The following is a 19,074-nucleotide window of genomic DNA, read 5'->3' as shown; positions in this document are numbered from 1 at the left end:
TTCAGGTATACAGTTCTGTAATACATCACCTGTATGTTGAATTATGTATCTCACCTCCCTCCCCTCTTACCCCAGGTCAGGTCTCCTTCCATCACAATTTATCCTTTCTAAGCCCTCTTCTACACACACCCCTCTCTCTGAGATAATCACCAAACTGCTGTCTCTGTCTATAAGTCTTTTCTTTGCTTAATCCCTTCACCTTTTCCCCCTAGTCCCCCAACCTCCTCCCCTCTGGCAGTATTCAGTCAGTTTTCTGCACCTATGAGTCTGTTTCTATTTTGATTGTAGTTTATTTTGTTCATTAGATTCCACATATAAGTGAAACCATAAGGAACTTGTATTTCTCTGACTGGCTTACTTCACTTCACTTAGCATAATACTCACCGGCTCCATCCATGCTGTTGTAAAAGGTAAGATTTCCTTCATTTCCTTTTTGTGTGTGTGGGTGAGTCGTATTCCGTTGTGTTAATGTACCACAGCCTTTTCTCCACTTATCTGCTGCTGGGCACTTGGGCTGCTGTGAAATCTTTGCTATTGTAAGTAATGCTGCAGTGAACATAGCATTGCATATATCCTTTCCGATCAGTGTTTCAGGTTTCTGCAGAGATATTCTCAGAAGTGGAAATGTTAGGTCATAAAGCAGTTCTATTTTTAATTTTTGAGGTAACTTCATATGCTTACCACAGTGGTTGCACCAATCTGCATTCCCACCAAGAGTACACGAGAGTTCTCTTTTCTCCACATATTCACCAGCACTTGATGTTTATTGATTTATTGATGATAGCCATTCTGACAGATGTGAGGTGATACCTCACTGTGACTTTAATTTCCATTTCTGTAATGACTAGTGATGCTCAGCATCTTTTTGTGTAATAATCATCTGCAGGTCCTCGCTGGAGAGGTGTCTGTTTAGGTTCTTTGCTCATTTTTAAATTGGATTGTTTAATTTTGTTATGATGTTGAGTTTTTTAAGTTCTTCATAAATTTTGGATATTAAACCCTTATCAGATGTATCATTGGCAAATATGTTCTCCCCTTCAGTGGGTTGTCTTTTCATTTTCTTGGTGGTTTCCTTTGCTGTGCAACAACTTTTTAGATTGATGTAGTCCCATTTGTTTAGTTTTTCTTTTGCTTCTGTTGCCCAAATAGATATATCAGAATAAAAAATATTTCTATGAAAATTTATTGCCTTTATTTTCTTCTAGAAGTTTTACGGTTTCAAATGTCACTTTCAAGTTTTTAATCCATTCTGCGTTTATTCTTCAATATGGTGTAAGAAGGTAGTCTGCATTCATTTATTTTTCTGCTTATGTGCCCAATTTTCCCAATAGCATTTTTTGAGTGGACTATCTTTACCACATTGTATATTCTTGTGTCCTTTGTCAAATATTAATTGACCATAAATGTATGGGTTTATTTCTGGACTTTTTGTTCTGTTCCACAGATCTTTATGTCTGTTTTATGCCAGTACCATACTATATTTATTACTATGGCCTCGTAGTATAGTTTGTTATCAGGTAGCATGATTCCTCCCACTTTGTTCTTCTTTCTCAAGATTACTCTATTGGTTTGGTTTTATTTTGTGTGTTTTGTTTGTGTGTGTGTGTGTGCGTGTGTGTGTGTGTGTGTGTGTTGGGTTTTTTGGTGTTTTTTGTGTTTTTTTTGTACTTCCATATAAATTTTTGTGATATTTGTTGTAGCTCTCTGAATTACGTCATTGGACATTTGAACGTTGTTAATTCTTCCTATCTTTGAACACCATATGTGCTTTTATTAATTTGTATCTTCTTCAACTTCTTCCTGTCTTCCTTCCTTTCTTTCACTTTCTTCTTTCTTCCACTTCTTTCTTTCTTTCTTCTTTCTTTCTTTCTTTCTTTCTTTCTTTCTTTCTTTCTTTCTTTCTTTCTTTCTTTCTTTCTTTCTTCTTTCTTCATGATCTTTATTATGTTCAGGTGAATTCCCTTTATTCACATTTCACTGAGAGTTGTTATAATGAATAGGTGTTGTGTTTTGGTGAATGCTTTCTGCGTCTATTGTTGTAACCATGTGAATTTGATTCTTTATTTTGTTTACGATGTATCATGTTTTTTATGTGTAGATACTGTACCAAGCTTGCATCCCTGGAATAAATCCCACTTCATCCTGATGTGTAATCTTTTAAATGTATTACTGGATCCAGTTTGCCAATATTTTGTTGAGGATTTTAGCATCTACATTCATCAGGGATATTAGCCTATAATTTTTTTTCTTTATAAAGTCTTATTCTGGTTTGGGATTAGGAGAATGCTGGATGCATAAAATGAGCTTGGGAGGCTTCCCCTGTCTTGAGTGTTTCTGATGAGTTTGAGGAGAACAGGTGCTAGTTGTTCTCTGACTGTTTGATGAAATGCACTGTGAAGCCATCCAGTCCAGCACCTGCGTTTGTTGAGAAGTTATTTTTTCTTTTAATTCTCACCTAGTATATATTGTCCAATGAATTTTTTTTTAGAGATGTGGGAGGGAGGGAGGGAGGTAAGAAGGGAGAAAGAGAGGGGAGAGAGAGAGAGAGAGAGAGAGAGAGAGAGAGAGAGAGAGAGAGAGAGAGAGACATCAGTGTAAGACACACACATCAAATGGTTGTCTCACACACATGTACACCTCAACAGGTGGCAGGGGTGAACCTGCAACCCAGGTACATGCCTTTGACTGGGAATCGAACGCATGATCCTTTGTTCCGTGGACCACATCTCTAACCACTGACACACAATGGCCTTAGCTTCATTGATCTCATGTTTGTTTTTTACTGCTTTGTTTATTTCTGCTCTGATCTTTATTATTTTCTTTATTCTTCTCACTTTATGGTGTCTTTGTTTTTCTTTTGCACTAGTTCCTCTAAGTGTCAAGTTAGATGATGTATTTCAGATTTTTCTTGTTTCTTGAGGTAGGCCTGTAATGTTAGGAATTTTCCTCTTAGGACTGCTTATCCTGTGCTCCATAGCGTTAGGATTGTTGTGCTCTCATTTCCATGTGTTTCAAGGTATTATTTCATTATTTCCTTGATCTCATTGTTCTCTATTCATTGTTTAGTAACATGTTAATTAGCCTCCAAGACTTTCTGTGTTTTATAGTTTTTTCTTTTTCTTTTTTCTTTTTAATCCTATAATTACTAATTTTTATTGTGGTCAAATAAATAGAAGATTTAGAGTTTTAACCACATTTAAGTATACATCAAGTATATTGACATGCAATTCTCACCACCATGTATCCCCAAATTTTTATTTATTTATTCATTTTTGCTTTTCATTGCTTTTATCTCTGTTAATAAATTTATTGGGGCATGGGTGGTTTTAGGTGTGTACAATTCAGTAATAGATCACTTGTAGGTCAGTTTTTTCTAATTGACTTCTAGTTTTATACAGTTATGATCAGAAAAGATTCTTGATATGATTTCAATCTTCTTAAATTTACTGAGACTGTTTTTGTGCCCTAACATGTGGTCTATCTAGATAATGTTGCACGTCCACTTAAAAAGAATGTATATTCTACTGCTTCAGGGTGAAAATGCTCTGAAGATACCAATTAAATCCATTTGATCTATTGTGTTATTTCAGCCCACTCTTTTTTTTTTTTAAAGACTAGGTGTGAGGCCGCCCTGTGCAAGGGTGAGGCAGTGCACAGGTCTTCCCCCCCACCTTCTCCCTCCCCCCCCAGCCCCCGCCCATCTCCCTCCCCCCCCAGCCCCTGCCCGTCTCCCTCCGCCCCCACCCACAGGGACCCCAGCCCAGGAGGAGGTCAGGGCCCAAGTCTCCCCCCCGCCTTCTCCCTCCCCCCCCAGCCCCCGCCCGTCTCCTTCCCCCCCCAGCCCCCGCCCATCTCCCTCCACCCCCACCCGCAGGGGCCCCAGCCCAGGGGAGCCAGGGGAGCCTAGGGGAGCCAGGGGAGCATGTCACACGCTAGGGGGAAGGGAACGCTTCACTGATTTGAGTGTCACCCTTGCGCAGGAGCCACCCTAATCTCCTCTGCATCATTCCAGCTTTACTATATGTGCTGCTGCTGCTGCAGAGTCCAGCACCAGGCCACTCTTTGCTTCTTGATTTTCTGTGCGGAAGATCCAGCCATTGATGCCAGTGGGATTGTTCAAATCCCCTACTACGTCCGTATTATTGTTGAACTCTCCATTTATGTACATCAGGATTTGATTTACACATTTACTTGCTCTTATGTTGAAGAAATACATGTTTGCAAGGGTTATATCCTCTGGTTGGATTGCTCTCTTTATCATTCTGTGGTGTCCATTCTTATCGCTCAATACAGCCTTTGTTTTAAAGTCTATTTTGTCAGCTCTAGGTTTACCTCCCCGGCTTATTTTTCATTTGTATTTGCATGAAATACCTTTTGCCATCCCCTTGCTTTTTGTCTGTATATCTTTCATTCTGAGATAGGTCTCTTGTTGACTGCATATATATGGTTCTTGATTTCTTATCGATTCAGCTACCATGTCTTTTAATTGCAGCAGTCAAGCCAATTACATTTAAAGTGATTATTTGTAGATATGTTTTATTCTTTTAACTCTGTTTCCCTTTTATTCCTTCTTGATAGTTCTTATACTAATGGTTTGGTGGTAACACACTTCTTTTGCTGTTTCTTGTCTGGGAAGCTCTTTATTTCTCCATCAATTTTAAATGACAGCCTTACTGGGTAAAGTAGTCTTGGTTGAAGGTCCTAGCTTGTCATTATTTTGAATATTTTGTGCCAATCCCTACTGGCCTGGTATGTTTCTGTAGAGAAATAAGCTGACAGTCTTATGGGAGCTCCCTTGTAGGTAACTGACCGTCTTTCTTTTGTTGCTTTTAAGATGTCCTGTCTTTAATCTTTGTCATTGTCATGATGATGTGTCCTGGTGTCAAGCCTTTTTGGGTTCATCTTGTTTGGGACTCTGTGCTTCCTGGACGTGTGTCTCTTCCTTCACCAGTTTAGGGAAGTGTTCGGTCATTATTTCTTTTAATATGGTGTAGTCCCTTAACCTTTCTTTTGTCCTTGTACTCCTATAATGTGGTTGTTGTTAATGTGTCATGTTGTCCCAAAAGTCACCTAAACATTCCTCATTTTTAAAAGTTCTTTTTTCTTTTTGCTGCTTTTGTCTTCTGTGACCTTGTCTTCCAAATCACTAATTTGATTCTCTCCTTAATCAAATTATTTATTTTCTCTAGTGTATTCTTCATTTCAAAGATTTTACTCTTTATTTCTGACTGGATCTTTTATATGGCTTAAATGTTCTTTTTCATGCGTACTATCAGTTTTCAAGTTCCCAATGATTTCATCCATTCTTCACCTAATTTCAATTAACTATCTGAAATATTGCTTGCCTCACTTTGTTTAGCATTTTTTCTGGATGTGTCCCCTGTTCTTAAATTTGGGGCATGTTTCTTTGCATTTTGGCTGCCTCTGTGTGTTTCTTTCTTTGTATTAAAATCCAGGTCTTGGTAGTGTGGCTTCGTGTAGTAGGAGTCCTGTGGAACCCAGTGGCAATTTCTTCTTGATCATCTGAGTTGAGTGTTCCAGGGATGTCCCGTGTGTGTTATGTGAACCTTCCTGTGGCAGTTGATTCTTGATGGCTGTTGGCCCATTCATGTAGTGATTCGATGCTCAGGCTAGTTGGCTGTGACCACAGTGTACCCTGCCTACAGTGTAGTGTATGAGCTGCTGACAGGTGTTGACCACGTGGAGTGCAATTCATCTCAGCGGGGTCTGGTGCCTGCCTAGATCTCTCTTTGGATCTGCCGCTTCTGAGGCTAATTGTATCCTTCTCTGATGTGCTCTGAAGCTGGCTATCGGCTTGTTGTTCCTGGGGCTTCTTGGGAGGGACTCTGGTGCTAAACAATGTCAGATGCTTGATGTGACTCTCCCAGGGCAAACTCTTTGCATCTACAAAGCAATTCACAATTTGTGACAGCCTCTGCTGAGGCCCGGTGAGCACAGGAAGGTCCAAGCAGGGCACCAAAGCTGGCTTTGACTAGCATTGAGCCTGGGGGCAGGTCAGCAAAAGCCCCAGAGCACACCATGTTCTGCCTCCCTGTCTGCCTCCATCTGCCGGGTGCCTGTTTGTCTCAGTTAATGAAAGAGTCTCTGGAAGCACTCAAGTTGCATGAGGGAGGTTCTCAGGGAGTCCCCAGGTAGAGGTGAGTGGTGCTCACCAGATGGATGCAGGTTCAAGCTCAGTGTCAGTGTTGGGTCTGAGGCCACTCAGCAAATGTCCCAGGGTATACCACATCCAGCTGCCACCCGCTGGGTCCTCACACATCCTTGACAGTGTACAGAAGACGCAGACCTGGCATTGTTTGTAGGAGGAGAATGAAAAAGTCAAAAGAGGCTGCTTCCCAGGATTGAAGGTGTCTGGAATCTGTAGTCTGAGATCAGCTGTGTGAGCTTAAGGGCTTTGCAGAAGGTCTGTGGATTCTCAAAGGCCAGAGAGCTGCTTCCTGTTGTAGATGACTCATGGATCCCCACAGGGGAGCGAGAGCATGGTGGGATCATGCAGGTGCAATCCAGCCATCACGTAGTGAAAAGTAGAATCCCCTTATGGGTGGCTGATTTCAGCAGATTCATCCCTCCATTTATGTCCTAAGAGAACTGGAGCTCTCTCCAGACTTCCGACCACATGCATGCTCACTGGCTTCCCGGGCAGCACTGTCCCTGACTTCTTTCCTCAAGGCTGGGTGAGCCAGGCTGGCTGGAGTGTAGGGAAGGGAGGATAGAGGTCCGTTTGGAGGGTTGAAATGCTGTGAGAACTTTTAAGGCTTAAATTTATTTTCTGTGTGTCTGCTCCCACACTATAACTAAGCAGCCAAAGTGATGCTTAGCTCACTCTCAAGGAAGCACAGTTCTGCCCTGCACCAGTGCCACACATCACCAGAGCAGTGAAGGGAGCTACTGGAGGAAGAAGACAGGGCATTCCACTCCCAGCAGTGTAACACCCTCACAGGCATGATTCTGTCTGGAGAGCTGACCCCTGCTGGAGCACTTAAGGCTTTTAGGCACAGAGTGTAATGATCTGATTTATATTTTTTAAAGATCACTCTGATTTGCATTTTCATTTTCATTAAAAATTACTTCTTTAATTTTTTTTCAATTAGGGATGACAATCAATATTAGTTTCAAGTGTACAAAATAGTGGTTAGACATTTATATAACATATAAAAGCATCTCCTGATAAGTCTAGCATGGGATATCTTTGAAAAGGGTATTAATCCTATTCACGAGGGCTCCATTCTCATAACCTAATCAACCTCAAAAGACCCACCTTTTATTTATTTTTAATCAACCTTATTTGGGTGACATTCATTAATAAAATTGCATAGGTCAGGTGTGCAATTCTATAATGCATCATTTGTATATCGCATTGTGTGCTCACTGGCTTCAGGTCAAGTCTCCTTCTATCACCATTTATCCCCCCTATGCCCTCTTCTCCCTCCCCTACCTGTCACCCACCAACCTTACCCCCTACTCCCCACACGCCACCCCACCTGCCACCCCACACCCCACACACCCAGCCCCCATCTGCCTCACCACATCCCCAATGCACAGCCCCCATCTGCCACCCCCAACTCCCCTCCCGCCAGCTCTTATTCCCCAACACTACCCCTCACCCCCACCTCGCACTCTTACCCCCAACCCTACCCCCCACCGCCCCCTTATCACGCACCTCACACCCCACACCTCCCATCCTCCACCCCCAACTTCCCAGCCCCCACCCTCCACCCCCCTTCCCCTGCTTGTGATTTGACATTTGAAATGATATTTGAGATGTGTCTTGAGAGCACGGGTAGGATTTAGACAGATGAAGAAGGTGAGAATATGCTTCAGGTACAGAGAGTGGACATTCGGCCTGGAGGCAGGAGAGATGAACACTGGACAGACCAGAGCATATGCCCTTCAGATGCCTGTGAGTGAGGGGTCAGGGCAGGGAAACAGAAGACCCTGCATGGAGGGAAAGGGCAGAGGGATAAGGGGACCAACCACAGAGTGGTCAGAGCAGGAGAGACAGCAGCCCCTCCATGGGAAGGCAGGGCAGCAGGGTCAGGGGACCAGGGGAGGGGCCGATGGACAGGTATGAGAGGGAATGCTGCCAAGGGGCAGGGCTGGGGGCAAGGGCTCCACCATGGGGAACAGGGAACTCTCCATGGAGGGGTCTGTTTCTCCTGTTACCTATCTCTACTCCCATGTCCCCCCTTCCCTGGCCCCTCCATGGATGGTGCCCTAACCCCCCTATCTTGCTCAGACTATGTGGGGTCCTTTGTCCTCCCTGCCCTGCTACCTCCCTGGATGATGCCCTCTCCCCCCTGCCCTGCCATCTATTTCAGGACCTGTGCTAAAATCCTTGCTGTCTCAAAGTAGGCTTCCCTATCCCCCCAGCCTCTCCTCTCCATGGAGGGTTCCCTGTTCCCTCTCATGCATGCCCTGTCCCTCCATGAAGGATTCTGTCTCCTCCATGCCCTTCTCCCTCAAACCGGGGCTGCCTTTCTCCACTGCTTGCCCCCTCAAAGTGAGGTTCTCTGTCCCCCTACCATGCCCCCTCCATGAAGGAAACCTTCCTCCCTGACCCTCCCCCTCAAAGTGGGGTTCTCTACACCCCTGCCATGCCCCATCCATGGAGGGTACCTTCTCCTCCCTGCCCCTCCCCCTAAAGTTGGGATCCCTGTCCCCCTGCCCAGCTCCCTCAATGGATAGTTCTGTCTCCTCTGTGCCCTGCTCTCTCAAAGTGAGTTTCCCTTTCCTCCTGCCCTACCCTCTGCATTCGAATTACCTGTCCAACTGCCCTGCCCCCTCCCCATAGATGGTTCCTGGTCTCCACTCTCCTCCCTGCCCTGCCCCTTATAATTGGGGTTCCCTTCCTTCCTGTCCTCCCTACTGCATGGAGGGTTTCCTGTACCCACTATTCCATCCCTGCAAGTGCAGTTCCTGCCCCCAGGTCTAACTCCTTTCTGAAGGTTTCCCTGTCCCCCTGCCCTGCCCCCCTCCATGAAGGTTTCCCTGTCTCCTGCCCTCTACCCTCTATGAAGAGTCCCCTCTCCTCCCTGCCCTGTCCCCTCCATGGAGTGTGCCCTCTCCCCCCTGCCCTGTCCCATCCATGGAGGGTTTCCTGTTCCTCTACTTTGCCCCCTCCAAGGAGGGTCCCCTCTACTCCCTGTCTGGCCCATCCCTTTTGGGTTCCTTGGCCAGCCCCACCGCCTCGAGCCCTGCCCCCTCCATGGAGGGTTCCCTGCCCCACCTGTTCTGTAGCCTCCATGGAGGTTTCCCTGTCACCACTGCCCTGCCCCCTCCCTGGAGGGTCCCCTCTTCTCCGTGCCCAGTCCACTCCAAGGAGTATGCCCTCTCCCCCCTGCCCTGTCCCATCCACGGAGGGTTCCCTTTTCTTCTGCTCTTCCCTCTACATGGAGGGTGCCTTCTCCTCCCTGCCTTGTCCTCTCCAAGGAGAGTCCCCTCTCCTCTCTGCCCAGTCCACTCTATGAAGATCCCCACTTTCCCTGCCCTCCCTCCTCCATGGAGAGTCCCCTCTCCTCTCTGACAAGCCAATCCTTGGAGGGTCCCATGTTGCCAGTCCCCACTGCCCTGCCCCATCAATGGAGAGTTCCCTGTTCCCCAAACCCCCTGCCCTTCCCCCTCCATATAGAGCACCCATTCCCACTATCCTTCCCTTCCTTGGAGGGTCCCTTCTCCTCCCTGCCCTGTTACCTCCACGGAGGGTCCCATCTCCTCTTTAGCTATAACCTCCATGGAGTGTCTCCTCACTCTCTGTCCTCTTCCCTCCATGGTGGGTCCCCTGCTCCACTGCCCTGTCTCCTGCATGAAGGGTCCCCACATCCCCTGCCCTCCCTTCTTCATGCAGTGTCCCCTCTCCTCCCTGCCCAGCCCATCCTTAGAGGTTCCCTGTATCCCTTCCTCATAGCCCTGCCCCCTCCATGGAGGGTCCCCTATTCTCCCTTCCCTGTCCCCTATGCTCCCCCCTCCATGGAGGGTACCTTCTCCTCCTTGACCCAACTCCTCCATGGAGGTTCCCATCTCCTCCCTGCCCTTCCTCTCCCTGGAAGGATCCTTCTCCTCCCTGATCTGTCCCCTTTATTGAGGGTCCCTTCACCTCCATGGCATGTCCCCTCCATGGAGTGTCCCCTCTCCTCCCTGCCCTGTCCCCTCCATGGAGGGGTCCCCTCTCCTCCCTGTCTGGCCCATCACTGTAGGTTTCCCTTTCCCCGTCTCTGCCCTCTCCTCCCTGCCCTGTACCCTCCATGGAGGGATCCTTCTCCTCCCTGACCCCTGCCCTCCGTGGAGGGTTCCTACTCCTCCCTACCTGTCCCCTCCATGGAGGGTTCCCATAACCCTACTGTCCCCCTGCATGGAGAGTACCTTCTCCTCCGTGACCCGTCCCCTCCATGGAGGTTCCCATCTCCTCCCTGTCTTGTCCCCTCCATGGAGGGTCCTCTCTCCTCCCTGATTGTCCCCTCCATGGAGAGTTCCCATCACCCTAACAGTCCCCCCTGCATGGAGGGTCCCAACTCCTCCCTGCCCTTCTCCATCATGGAGGGTCCCCTCTCCTCCCTGCCCTTCCCCTCCATGGAGGTATCCTTCTCCTCCCTGACCCATCCCCTCTATTGAGGGTCCCCGCTCCTCCTTGCCTGTTCCCTCCATGGAGGGACCCCTCTACTGCCTACGTGTCCCGGAAAGGAGGGTCCCCTCTTCTCCTGGCCCATCACCTCCATGGAGTTTCCCCTCACACCCATGCCTGTCCCCTCCATGGAAGGTTCCCTGTCCCCACTGCCCTGCACCTTCCATGGAAGGTCCCTTCTTCTCCCTACCCTTGCTGCCTCCATGGAGGGTCCCATCTCCTCCCTGCCCTCTCCCCTCCATGGAGGGTCCACTCTCCTCCCTACCTGTCCCTTCCATGGAAGGTTCCCCACTGCCCTGCACCCTCCATGGAGGGTCCCATTTCGTCCCTGCCCTTTACCCTCCGTGGAGGATTCCCTTTGCTCTTGGCCCTGTCCCCTCCATGGATGGTCCCCTCTCCTCCCTTCCTGTCCCTCCATGGAGGGTTCCCTGTCCCCACTGCCCTGCATCCTCCATGGAAGGCCCTTTCTTCTCCCTACCCTGTCCCCTCCATGGAGGGTCCCCTCTCCTCCCTGCCCTCTCCCTTCCATTGAGGGTCTTATCTCCTCCCTGCCTGTCCCCTCCATGGAGGGTCCCCTCTCCTCCCTTCCTTTCCCCTCAATGGAGGGTTCTCTCTCCCCCCTTCCTGTCCCCTCCATGGAGGGTCCCCTCTCCTCCCTGCCCTCTCCCTCCATTGAGGGTCTCCTCTCCTCCCTACCTGTCCCCTACATGGAGGGTCCCCTTTCCTCCATGCCCTCTCCCCTCCATGGAGGGTCCCTTCTCCTCCCTTCCTTTCCCCTCCATGGAGGGTCCTCTCTCCTCCCTGCCCTGCCCTCTCCATGGAGGTTTCACTGCCTCTCCTACCCTGCCCCTTCCATGGAAGGACCCCTTCCCCCTGCCCTGCCCCATCCATGCAGGGTCTTCTGTTTCCCTGCCTGTTCCCATCACTCACAGGCTCTGCGAGGCATGTGTTCTGGTCCCCAGTGTTCATCTGTCCTGCCTCCAGGCCGTGTCCACTGTCTGCACATGAAGCACATCTCACCGTCTTCATCTGCCCAAATCCTCCCGGCTCTCAGGACATATGTCAAATATCATTTCAAATGTCAAATCACCGAGTGATCTTTAAAAAATATAAATCAGATCCCCCTATTCTCGTGCCTAAAAGCCTTCCTGCTGTGACAGCAATTTCTACCCACACTAGGGCCCTCTATGCCCCCCCTCCGACCCCCCGCTCTCTGCTGTTCCCATCCAGCCTGGCTGTCCTTGCCCTGGGGCACTGCCTCTCCTTTTGGGGTGGCTTCCCCAGGTCTCCATGGCGCCAGCTCTGTCTCAACAGCCATGTCTCAGTTTAAACATTTTGGGGAGCCCTTTCCTGAGCCTGCTAGTGAGTCACTCTGCTCTGAAGCCCCCATGTAGCCAGCCCTATGGTATATCACGTGGCAGTAGGTCACAATACTAACAGAGGTCAGAATGGTAAGACAGGTCATAGAGGTAACCTAGCCACCATGCCAGGCCAGCCATGTGGGCCAACCTCTCAAGTTTTCTGGTGGTGGTGTTGTTAAAAATCAGTGAATAAACATTTATTGACCCCAACATACCAAAGGCCCTCTACAGAAACCACAGGAGGTGTGGCTCTCCTGGGTCCTGGCCCCCAGTAACTAGGTGTTCTTCAAAGTGAAAACTGGGTGGGAGGGTGGATCAGAGAAGCCAGGGAGGGACTCCACTTGAGTTGCTGTCTTTGAGGCTGGAGGAAGGGATCAAACGCCAAGATTTTAGGGAGCCCCAGGAAGCTGGGAGTGGCTTTGGCAGGGACACAGAAGGGAACTGTGCCATAAGGAATGGATTCTGCACCTCCCCATGTGCAGGACCCTGAGGCCTCCTGGGAGGAGGGCAACCCAATGAACCATCTCAGGTTTCTGACCCACAGTACCTGGGATCCCACACTTTGTCCTGTGAACCACTGCGTTTAAGGTCATAGGTCAGGGCACCAATAGAAATCTTTTGTGTCCCTGTGGCTCCCTAGTCATATAAGCTAAGTCTATTTTCTTCATGGCTCTTCCTATCTTCTGAAATAAAGTGTGGCCTTGGTTCTTGTTCACCTGTCTGTCTCTCAGGCCCTCTCAGCACCTGAAAGGTGACCTGTGAAGGCCACGCCCCCAAGACCCAGCTAGAAAGCACACACTTGCTGAATGATTTCCTGAGCAAAGAGCTCTTTTCGGATTTCATATATTTTTATTTGTAATAAACCTGATTCATTAACATGTACATACATATGATACCTTCATCCTCTTTAGGACATCCCACATAGATTCATGAATTTTTAAAATATCTTAATTTTTTGGTCAAAACCCGCGTCTCAATTTCTTCTTCAGAAATGCAGTAGCTGCTTTGTGACCTGCCTCAGGGAGGAGAGGGTTCTCACTGCAGACCAGGTTCACACCAGGATGTTGCTCCTGTTCCTGGTCCTTCACAGGCCAGTCCTTTGGCCTCTGGTGGCCAGTTGACCCATGATGCGCCCTTACACCTCATCTCCCGTTCACCAGCCTGGTGTTGCTTCCTGCGTTGGTCACAAGGTGCAATATTCAGATCCTGTAACACAGAACCCACACCTGAAACCTATATGTTTTTGTTGACCAATGTCACCCCAATGGATTTAATAAATAAAAATATTTTTTTTAAAAAACACACATTAGTTATTTTGCAGATTGAAACTGGTTCAGGGAGATGAAGTGACTGGTCTGAGGTTCCCCAATATTCCCACTGCCCATGATTCTGAATGCCCAGCACTTTCTTGTCTTTCTCCCATTAGACTTCAAATGTCCTGCCTTTTAAAAATTCAAGGAGCTGAAAAAACCGTAGGAAGCTTCAAACCTCCTTTGGAAAGCGAACTTTAAGTCAGCAGAGTGGAACATCTTCTCTATGAGTGTTTCTTTGCTTCTTTGTTCATTCATTTGCCAAATGTATGTTTTACAGACATTTCTAGAACTGACCTTTTCAGTACTGGCTCTCCCTCTCAGAAGGTGCCTAGGCCTGTGCTAGGACCAAAGAGTCCCCAGTGCTGAGTGGGAATTCAGCAATGACTTTTGAAGGTTTCTTTTTAAGAAATATATACAGATTCTGAATTACTTTTATCACTAGATACTAGGAAGGGTTCTCCCCTCACAAGAGCCTTTATGCTATTTTCACAAGACCCCTGCTCAGTATCTGGTGAAAGAAGCTCAGCTTACTTTACAGAAACACAACAGCTGAAACCACAGCATGATTTTTATAATAAGAAATTTACTTTGCACATTGTACCGAGGAAGAAAAACCTTTAAGAAGAAATGTCAGATAGAGTTACAGTTTTGTATGAATAAAGATAAGTACGGACCAAAGTTGCAAATATATTCAGTATGTTCAATGTGCAGAAAAAATATAGCTTATTTATTTATTTCTAAATGGATTTTCTCTTGAGTCCCCCACCAGGGGATAGAGGAGACAAGAGCAAAAGAAAATATTTAGCTCAATTTAATATCTGAGTTCAGCCTCATGAACTGAATCCTGTCTTTAAATGAACACAGTGCCTTTCCCATTGGTGTTATATGGGATGGGAGGTGGAGCTATTTTGTTTTTCTGACAACAGGGGCAGAGTCTTTGTATCTCCTATTGTCGCCCAGGGAGTAGCTAGTCTGTGTCCATGTGTGGGGTCCTACTCCAAGTTTCCCTCTGGAGTTCTCACCCAGAGAGTGAGGACATGCAGCATCCCTGCTGGGGGCTCCCAGGCTGCCCCGATAATCCCAGGGGAGCAGTCCTCAGCCCTCCAATTCTAACCCCAGTGTCTGTGTGTCCCCCTCTCCCCTCTGAGAGTCCTGGCTGCAGAGGAGGGGACAGGAGGCATCTGCAGTTCCCTGCCCTCAATCTCTTCATTTGTTCCCACAGTTACCAGAGCTCAGAAGGCTTTGCTTCTCCTTCCTATCCGTACAGACCTTCCCTGATGGAAAATTTGAGAACACTGGAAAACAGGGCACATGAAGACTTTTCAAGAGTATGTAAGTGTTTACAAAGTATTTGAGAAAATTAATTTCTAAATTCTGTTCCTTCTAGGTACTCTTTTCAAATTTGATCTGCCTGAGGAGTCATCTGTGATTATTTTTTTTCCCATCTCACCTTTCCCAGTTTCTCCTCTCATTTTAGTAAAGAAAACTATGCCTTCCCCACCTCCTCCCAGAAATCTTACCATTGCCCCTGGGTGTGACACTCTCCAGCCCTCTGAACTATGAGTGCATGCCAACTAATGGCACTGCATGAAGCAAACTCTATCTGAGAAGGAATTCTTAGGGTAATCTGAAGGCAGCAGGAAAAACAAAAGCAGAGACCTCAGAGGTATTTGGAGCCTTTGTCACCTCCAGCTACACAAATGTTAAACACAGCCTGACACCTGGCCAGACAGTGTAAAATCTCACAGTGCTCAAAATGGTTGATAAAAGGGAAAAATGGATAAGTTTTTGTTAAATAAACATCTGAATAAGAACAAAAAAAAAAACCTAGTTGTCTTCCATAATTCAGGCACCTTACATGTATTGTTCTAATCCCACAATGGTCCCCATGTGCCTCCCATTTTAGAAAGCAGAGAACTGAAGTCAGAGAACTGAAGACAGGAGGCCAGAATTGGTGGGGCTCCAAATCCAGCCAAGTTGGCTCCCCCAGAGCAAGCTGCCTCCTGTGTCCAGGGTTTCCTTGTCCTCCCTGATGGAAAGTCTGACCTTCCGTTCCTAAGACACATGCTGGTGTCTTCATGAATTTCAACCAATTTCCAAAAGCACCAGTGGGAAAAGAATTTTTACGGTTAAGGACAGCAATAGGGACACAGAAGAGACTCTCATTCAGAACAATTGGAGCATAGAAAATGTTTACAGATCTGCTTCCGAATAAATGAATGAATGTCACACTGGGCTCAACGTTTAGACAGGTGCAGCTGCAGAGAGAATCCAGAGACCACTCAGCTGCTCTGTAGACATGGGAGCATCCTCAGAATGACACTTGCCTTGACACCTGCCTTAGGGGCGAGGGGCGGGGGGCAGGGTAGGGGAAGGGGACATCGCTAATACTTTAAAAAATAAATAAAAATTTTAAAAAAGTTATTTATATTTTATGGGGGTTTTTTGCATTTGCTAATTTTGTTTTCCGTTCTCTGTCTTCCACACCTCATTTTTACCCAGTAGTCTATGTTCAGTATAGAATTCTCCTCTTCTCAAGGGGTCTTAATAGACTCAAAGGAATGTAACTTTCACAAAAAGTGCTTGAGAAAGGAGTGAACCTCAGAATCCCCTACCTACAGCTTGCAGATCTCTGAGTCTATGAGGAGCTGAGGGCCATATCCAGGTTACATAGCAAGTTAGTGACCAAGCCAGGACTCGAGTCTGATCATTCCCTTCCTGTCTAGAGCATTCTATTCTCCTCAAAACTTCTGTTAGCTCCGTGTACTTCCAAATTCTTCCTGAGCCTTGAATGGTCATTGAGACAATTATTAATATATATATATATTTTAGAGAGGAAGGGAGATGGAGAGAGATAAAAACATCAACGATAAGAGAGAATCATTGATTGGCTGCTTCCTGCATGTCCCTACTGGGGACCAAGTCCACAACCCAGGCATGTGTCCTTGACTGGAATTGAACCTGGGACCCTTCATTCTGCAGGCCGACGTTCTATCCAATGAGCCAAACCAGCTAGGGTGACAATTCTTTTTAATTAAGGCTCATCCAGACCAATCAGACTTCTAACTTGACATCAATTTATGATAGCAGGATGTTCTATCATACCCGTAAGTCCAACCGTATTTTAACCTCATCTTCTATGAGCTTTATTGTAAAAGTGAATACTTACTTTGACCTCCGTAGCACCCTTGGTCTTTTCTAGCAAGATAAACTACTATGGTCTTATACGTTTTAAGAACCAAGAATCACTGTGTCCCAGGGACATATATATATATAAGCACGTTTACACTTTAAAGCTATGTAGACCCATTCAAATGTAACAGAGATGCTACTTTAAACCAAGCATGAGTATACGTAATTCACAATGAAAGCAAGGTGATGGAGAGGCAGTAATAACAGCTTCTCAACCTTGTGACTGTCTCCGTGTCCCTGCCTCCCTTGCCTGTGCTATTTCTTTTGCTTCTGGTTCTAAGTTCTTTGGAAGGTGGGGTGCAGTGCACTTTCTAGAAATGCCAGGCAAGAGGTAGTGGAGTTTAAACATTTTGAAAAAGTCCACTTGACTTCAGGGCAGACTCCCGCCTTGCTGCTGGCAGTCCAGGCCTTCCCTTCAGCAGTTAAGGACATGAGCATCCAGCTAGCACAGCAAGAGAAGGAAAGTGAAGCTCTTAAAAGTTTTACTAAGTGGATCTGTGTGCGCAGCAGCCCAGGAATCCAGATATCGCATGCCCTGTTGACCCAGGCTGTGGCATCTCTGTGGGCCTAGGCTGTGCGTCCACCTGGGTCACCCTGAACATCAGACCTCGATGAGACAATGAGCAAGTTCCTGGGCCCCTGCTATGGCCAACTGGCCAAGAACTGGATTCCCATGCTGGGCATATGGGGCACCATGGGCACCATGGGGCTAGTGTGGGCCACTGAGTGGAGGCTGATTCTAGACTGGGTAGCCTACATCAATGGCAAGTTTAAGAAGGATGACTAATTACATTGACCCTCCTCAGACCCCTCTGGTGCCTGGTGGTGCCAACAGGTTCCGTCTCAGCCTTTGCTGCATCTGGAACAGCCCCAGCCTTCAGCAAGGATCGCGAGGAAATCCATAGTGTGACTTAGGATTTTCCATGTTTCTGAAAATACTTTTGATGTATGAATGCATTAAACCATGCTCTGAAACCCGGGGCGGGGGGGAGTTAATAAGTGTCAATAGTGTGCAACATTGTTCACAAACATTCTTCTCTCTTTATCTGTACAATATTTCTGGTGGGAAGTTGTGTTTACCATTTTAATAACGGAAAAATGAAAGTGGAGAAAGTCCCCCCCAACCCTCCAAATGGTGGCCTAATAGGGAGAAACCTCACACACCTCCTCCTGGGGCCAGGCCCGAAAAGGGACGAAATCAGACAACATCCACCCAGAAGTACCAAATTAGACATGGCTGAGGAGACAATTTTTATTTTAATTTTTATTTGTTTGTTTTTTACTGTTTGCCTAATATTAACAATTATAAACAGAGCAGTGCAACTAGTATCTGGAACAATCCCTACAGTGTTACAGTGTCGGGCACAGCTTTTCACTTCTCTTCACACCACTGGTTCTCTTTGAGCACCTGGGATTCCTCTTCCTCAGTAAAGTCATTTTTTATATGGAAAGTCTTGCGAATCTCTTCGGGGGTTTTCCCCTTGATCATATTGGCAACAGTCTTGCATGTAACATCAAGCAAACCTTTGATGTCTAAATAGTTTGCAGCCAGAATTAGTTCAAAGAGTGTTCCTTGGTCAACTTTGAGGAATTCTTGGTCCCAAACAGGAATATCATCTGTTCGCTTCTCTTTGTTCTCATCATCCTCAGGAGGTGGAGGGTCATCCTTGTGGTGGGTGCACCACGGAATGACCTTTTTTAATGTTGCTGCATTAACATTTGGTAGAGGAACTGGGTCATCATCGCCTTCATCATCCATTCCCAAATCTTCTAACATGGTCTTGATAGTCACAGATTGTTTGGCAATTTCAACATCAACTTCAAATATCTCTCCATCAGAACTCTGCAATTTAATTGGAGGCATGGTGCTCGGTCTCAAGGAGAAAGCGTGCCAGAGGCTGACGAGAGCCGGGCAGCGTCAGAAGAACCAAAAGCAAAAGGTGGAGAACAAGGCCAGTTACTTGTTCGGGCGCCAATTGTTGGGGTCCAACCCCAGCAGGTCCAGGGGTTCCCAAAGGTGCGGATGGAGTTGGCGAAGAAGGAATGACACGGAGACAGTGTTCAGTTGATCAGCAGCCCAGCCAGGTTCTCTAGCCTGGATCTCCAGCGAAGTTCTGTGTTTGATTGTCTTGTAACATCTGTATTTATACCAGTTGATTTTAGTCCTATCAATTTCTCTTCCAATGGTTAGGCGGTTTCTTATCTCCATTCCAGGGAGTAAAGATTATGTAGCTTAAGCGTGATTGTTTAGTTAAAGTGATTAACTACCTGCCTGGCACATAGTTAAGGGGTTTATTTCCCTCCCTAACTTCAGGGGAAAATCCCTATCTGGGGAAACAACCTTTCTTGGAGAGGTGACCTTGGTGAAAACATATAGCACCAAGAAGGGGAGCAAACATATTAAGAACAGTATGCCATATACGCCAGGTCCCTTGAAACATATGCTGTGCAGATGTTTCTTCCCTGCAGCGACTGTGTCAAGCAGCGAAAATGGACAAGCTTCTGGCAAATTCTCCCTTTTTTTTATTTTTTAAATGACAGTGTATTTAAGTCCCACAGTATTGCCTTG

At 46.8% G+C, this 19,074-nt stretch overlaps 2 protein-coding genes, 1 long non-coding RNA gene and 2 other non-coding genes across 5 annotated transcripts; 2 read left to right on the top strand and 3 right to left on the bottom strand.

Annotated features, from left to right (window-relative positions):
• The first annotated feature begins 280 nt into the window (after positions 1 to 280).
• LOC132213766 (uncharacterized) lies at positions 281 to 15,634 on the top strand. Its single transcript, XR_009448057.1, has 3 exons — positions 281 to 410; positions 14,536 to 14,645; positions 15,220 to 15,634. It is a non-coding gene; the product is annotated as an uncharacterized LOC132213766 (long non-coding RNA).
• On the bottom strand, positions 3,936 to 4,040 carry LOC132214022 (U6 spliceosomal RNA). The gene has a single exon (XR_009448127.1). It is a non-coding gene; the product is annotated as a U6 spliceosomal RNA (small nuclear RNA).
• Positions 6,794 to 6,996, bottom strand: LOC132214050 (small nucleolar RNA SNORA74). Its single transcript, XR_009448149.1, has one exon. It is a non-coding gene; the product is annotated as a small nucleolar RNA SNORA74 (small nucleolar RNA).
• Positions 15,635 to 17,124: 1,490 nt separating the features above from the next.
• On the top strand, positions 17,125 to 17,292 carry LOC132213765 (cytochrome b-c1 complex subunit 10-like). Its single transcript, XM_059660702.1, has one exon. It carries the CDS (start codon positions 17,125 to 17,127, stop codon positions 17,290 to 17,292), a length of 168 nt encoding a protein of 55 aa, XP_059516685.1.
• Positions 17,293 to 17,877: 585 nt separating this feature from the next.
• LOC132213764 (S-phase kinase-associated protein 1-like) lies at positions 17,878 to 18,412 on the bottom strand. The gene has a single exon (XM_059660701.1). The coding sequence runs from the start codon at positions 18,367 to 18,369 to the stop codon at positions 17,878 to 17,880; it is 492 nt and encodes a 163-aa protein (XP_059516684.1). The 5' UTR covers positions 18,370 to 18,412.
• Between the last annotated feature and the right edge of the window lie 662 nt (positions 18,413 to 19,074).

Source organism: Myotis daubentonii, chromosome 12, assembly GCF_963259705.1.
Source record: "Myotis daubentonii chromosome 12, mMyoDau2.1, whole genome shotgun sequence".
In the NCBI taxonomy this organism is placed as follows: Eukaryota; Metazoa; Chordata; class Mammalia; order Chiroptera; family Vespertilionidae; genus Myotis; species Myotis daubentonii.
Note: the sequence above shows the minus strand (reverse complement) of the source record. Positions and strands in the feature narration are given on the sequence as shown.

What these genes read in the sequence shown, in the direction of transcription:
- LOC132213765 (XM_059660702.1), top strand. Translation starts at nt 17,125, where the DNA reads ATGAGCAAGTTCCTGGGCCCCTGCTATGGCCAACTGGCCAAGAACTGG.
- LOC132213764 (XM_059660701.1), bottom strand. Translation starts at nt 18,369, where the DNA reads ATGCCTCCAATTAAATTGCAGAGTTCTGATGGAGAGATATTTGAAGTT.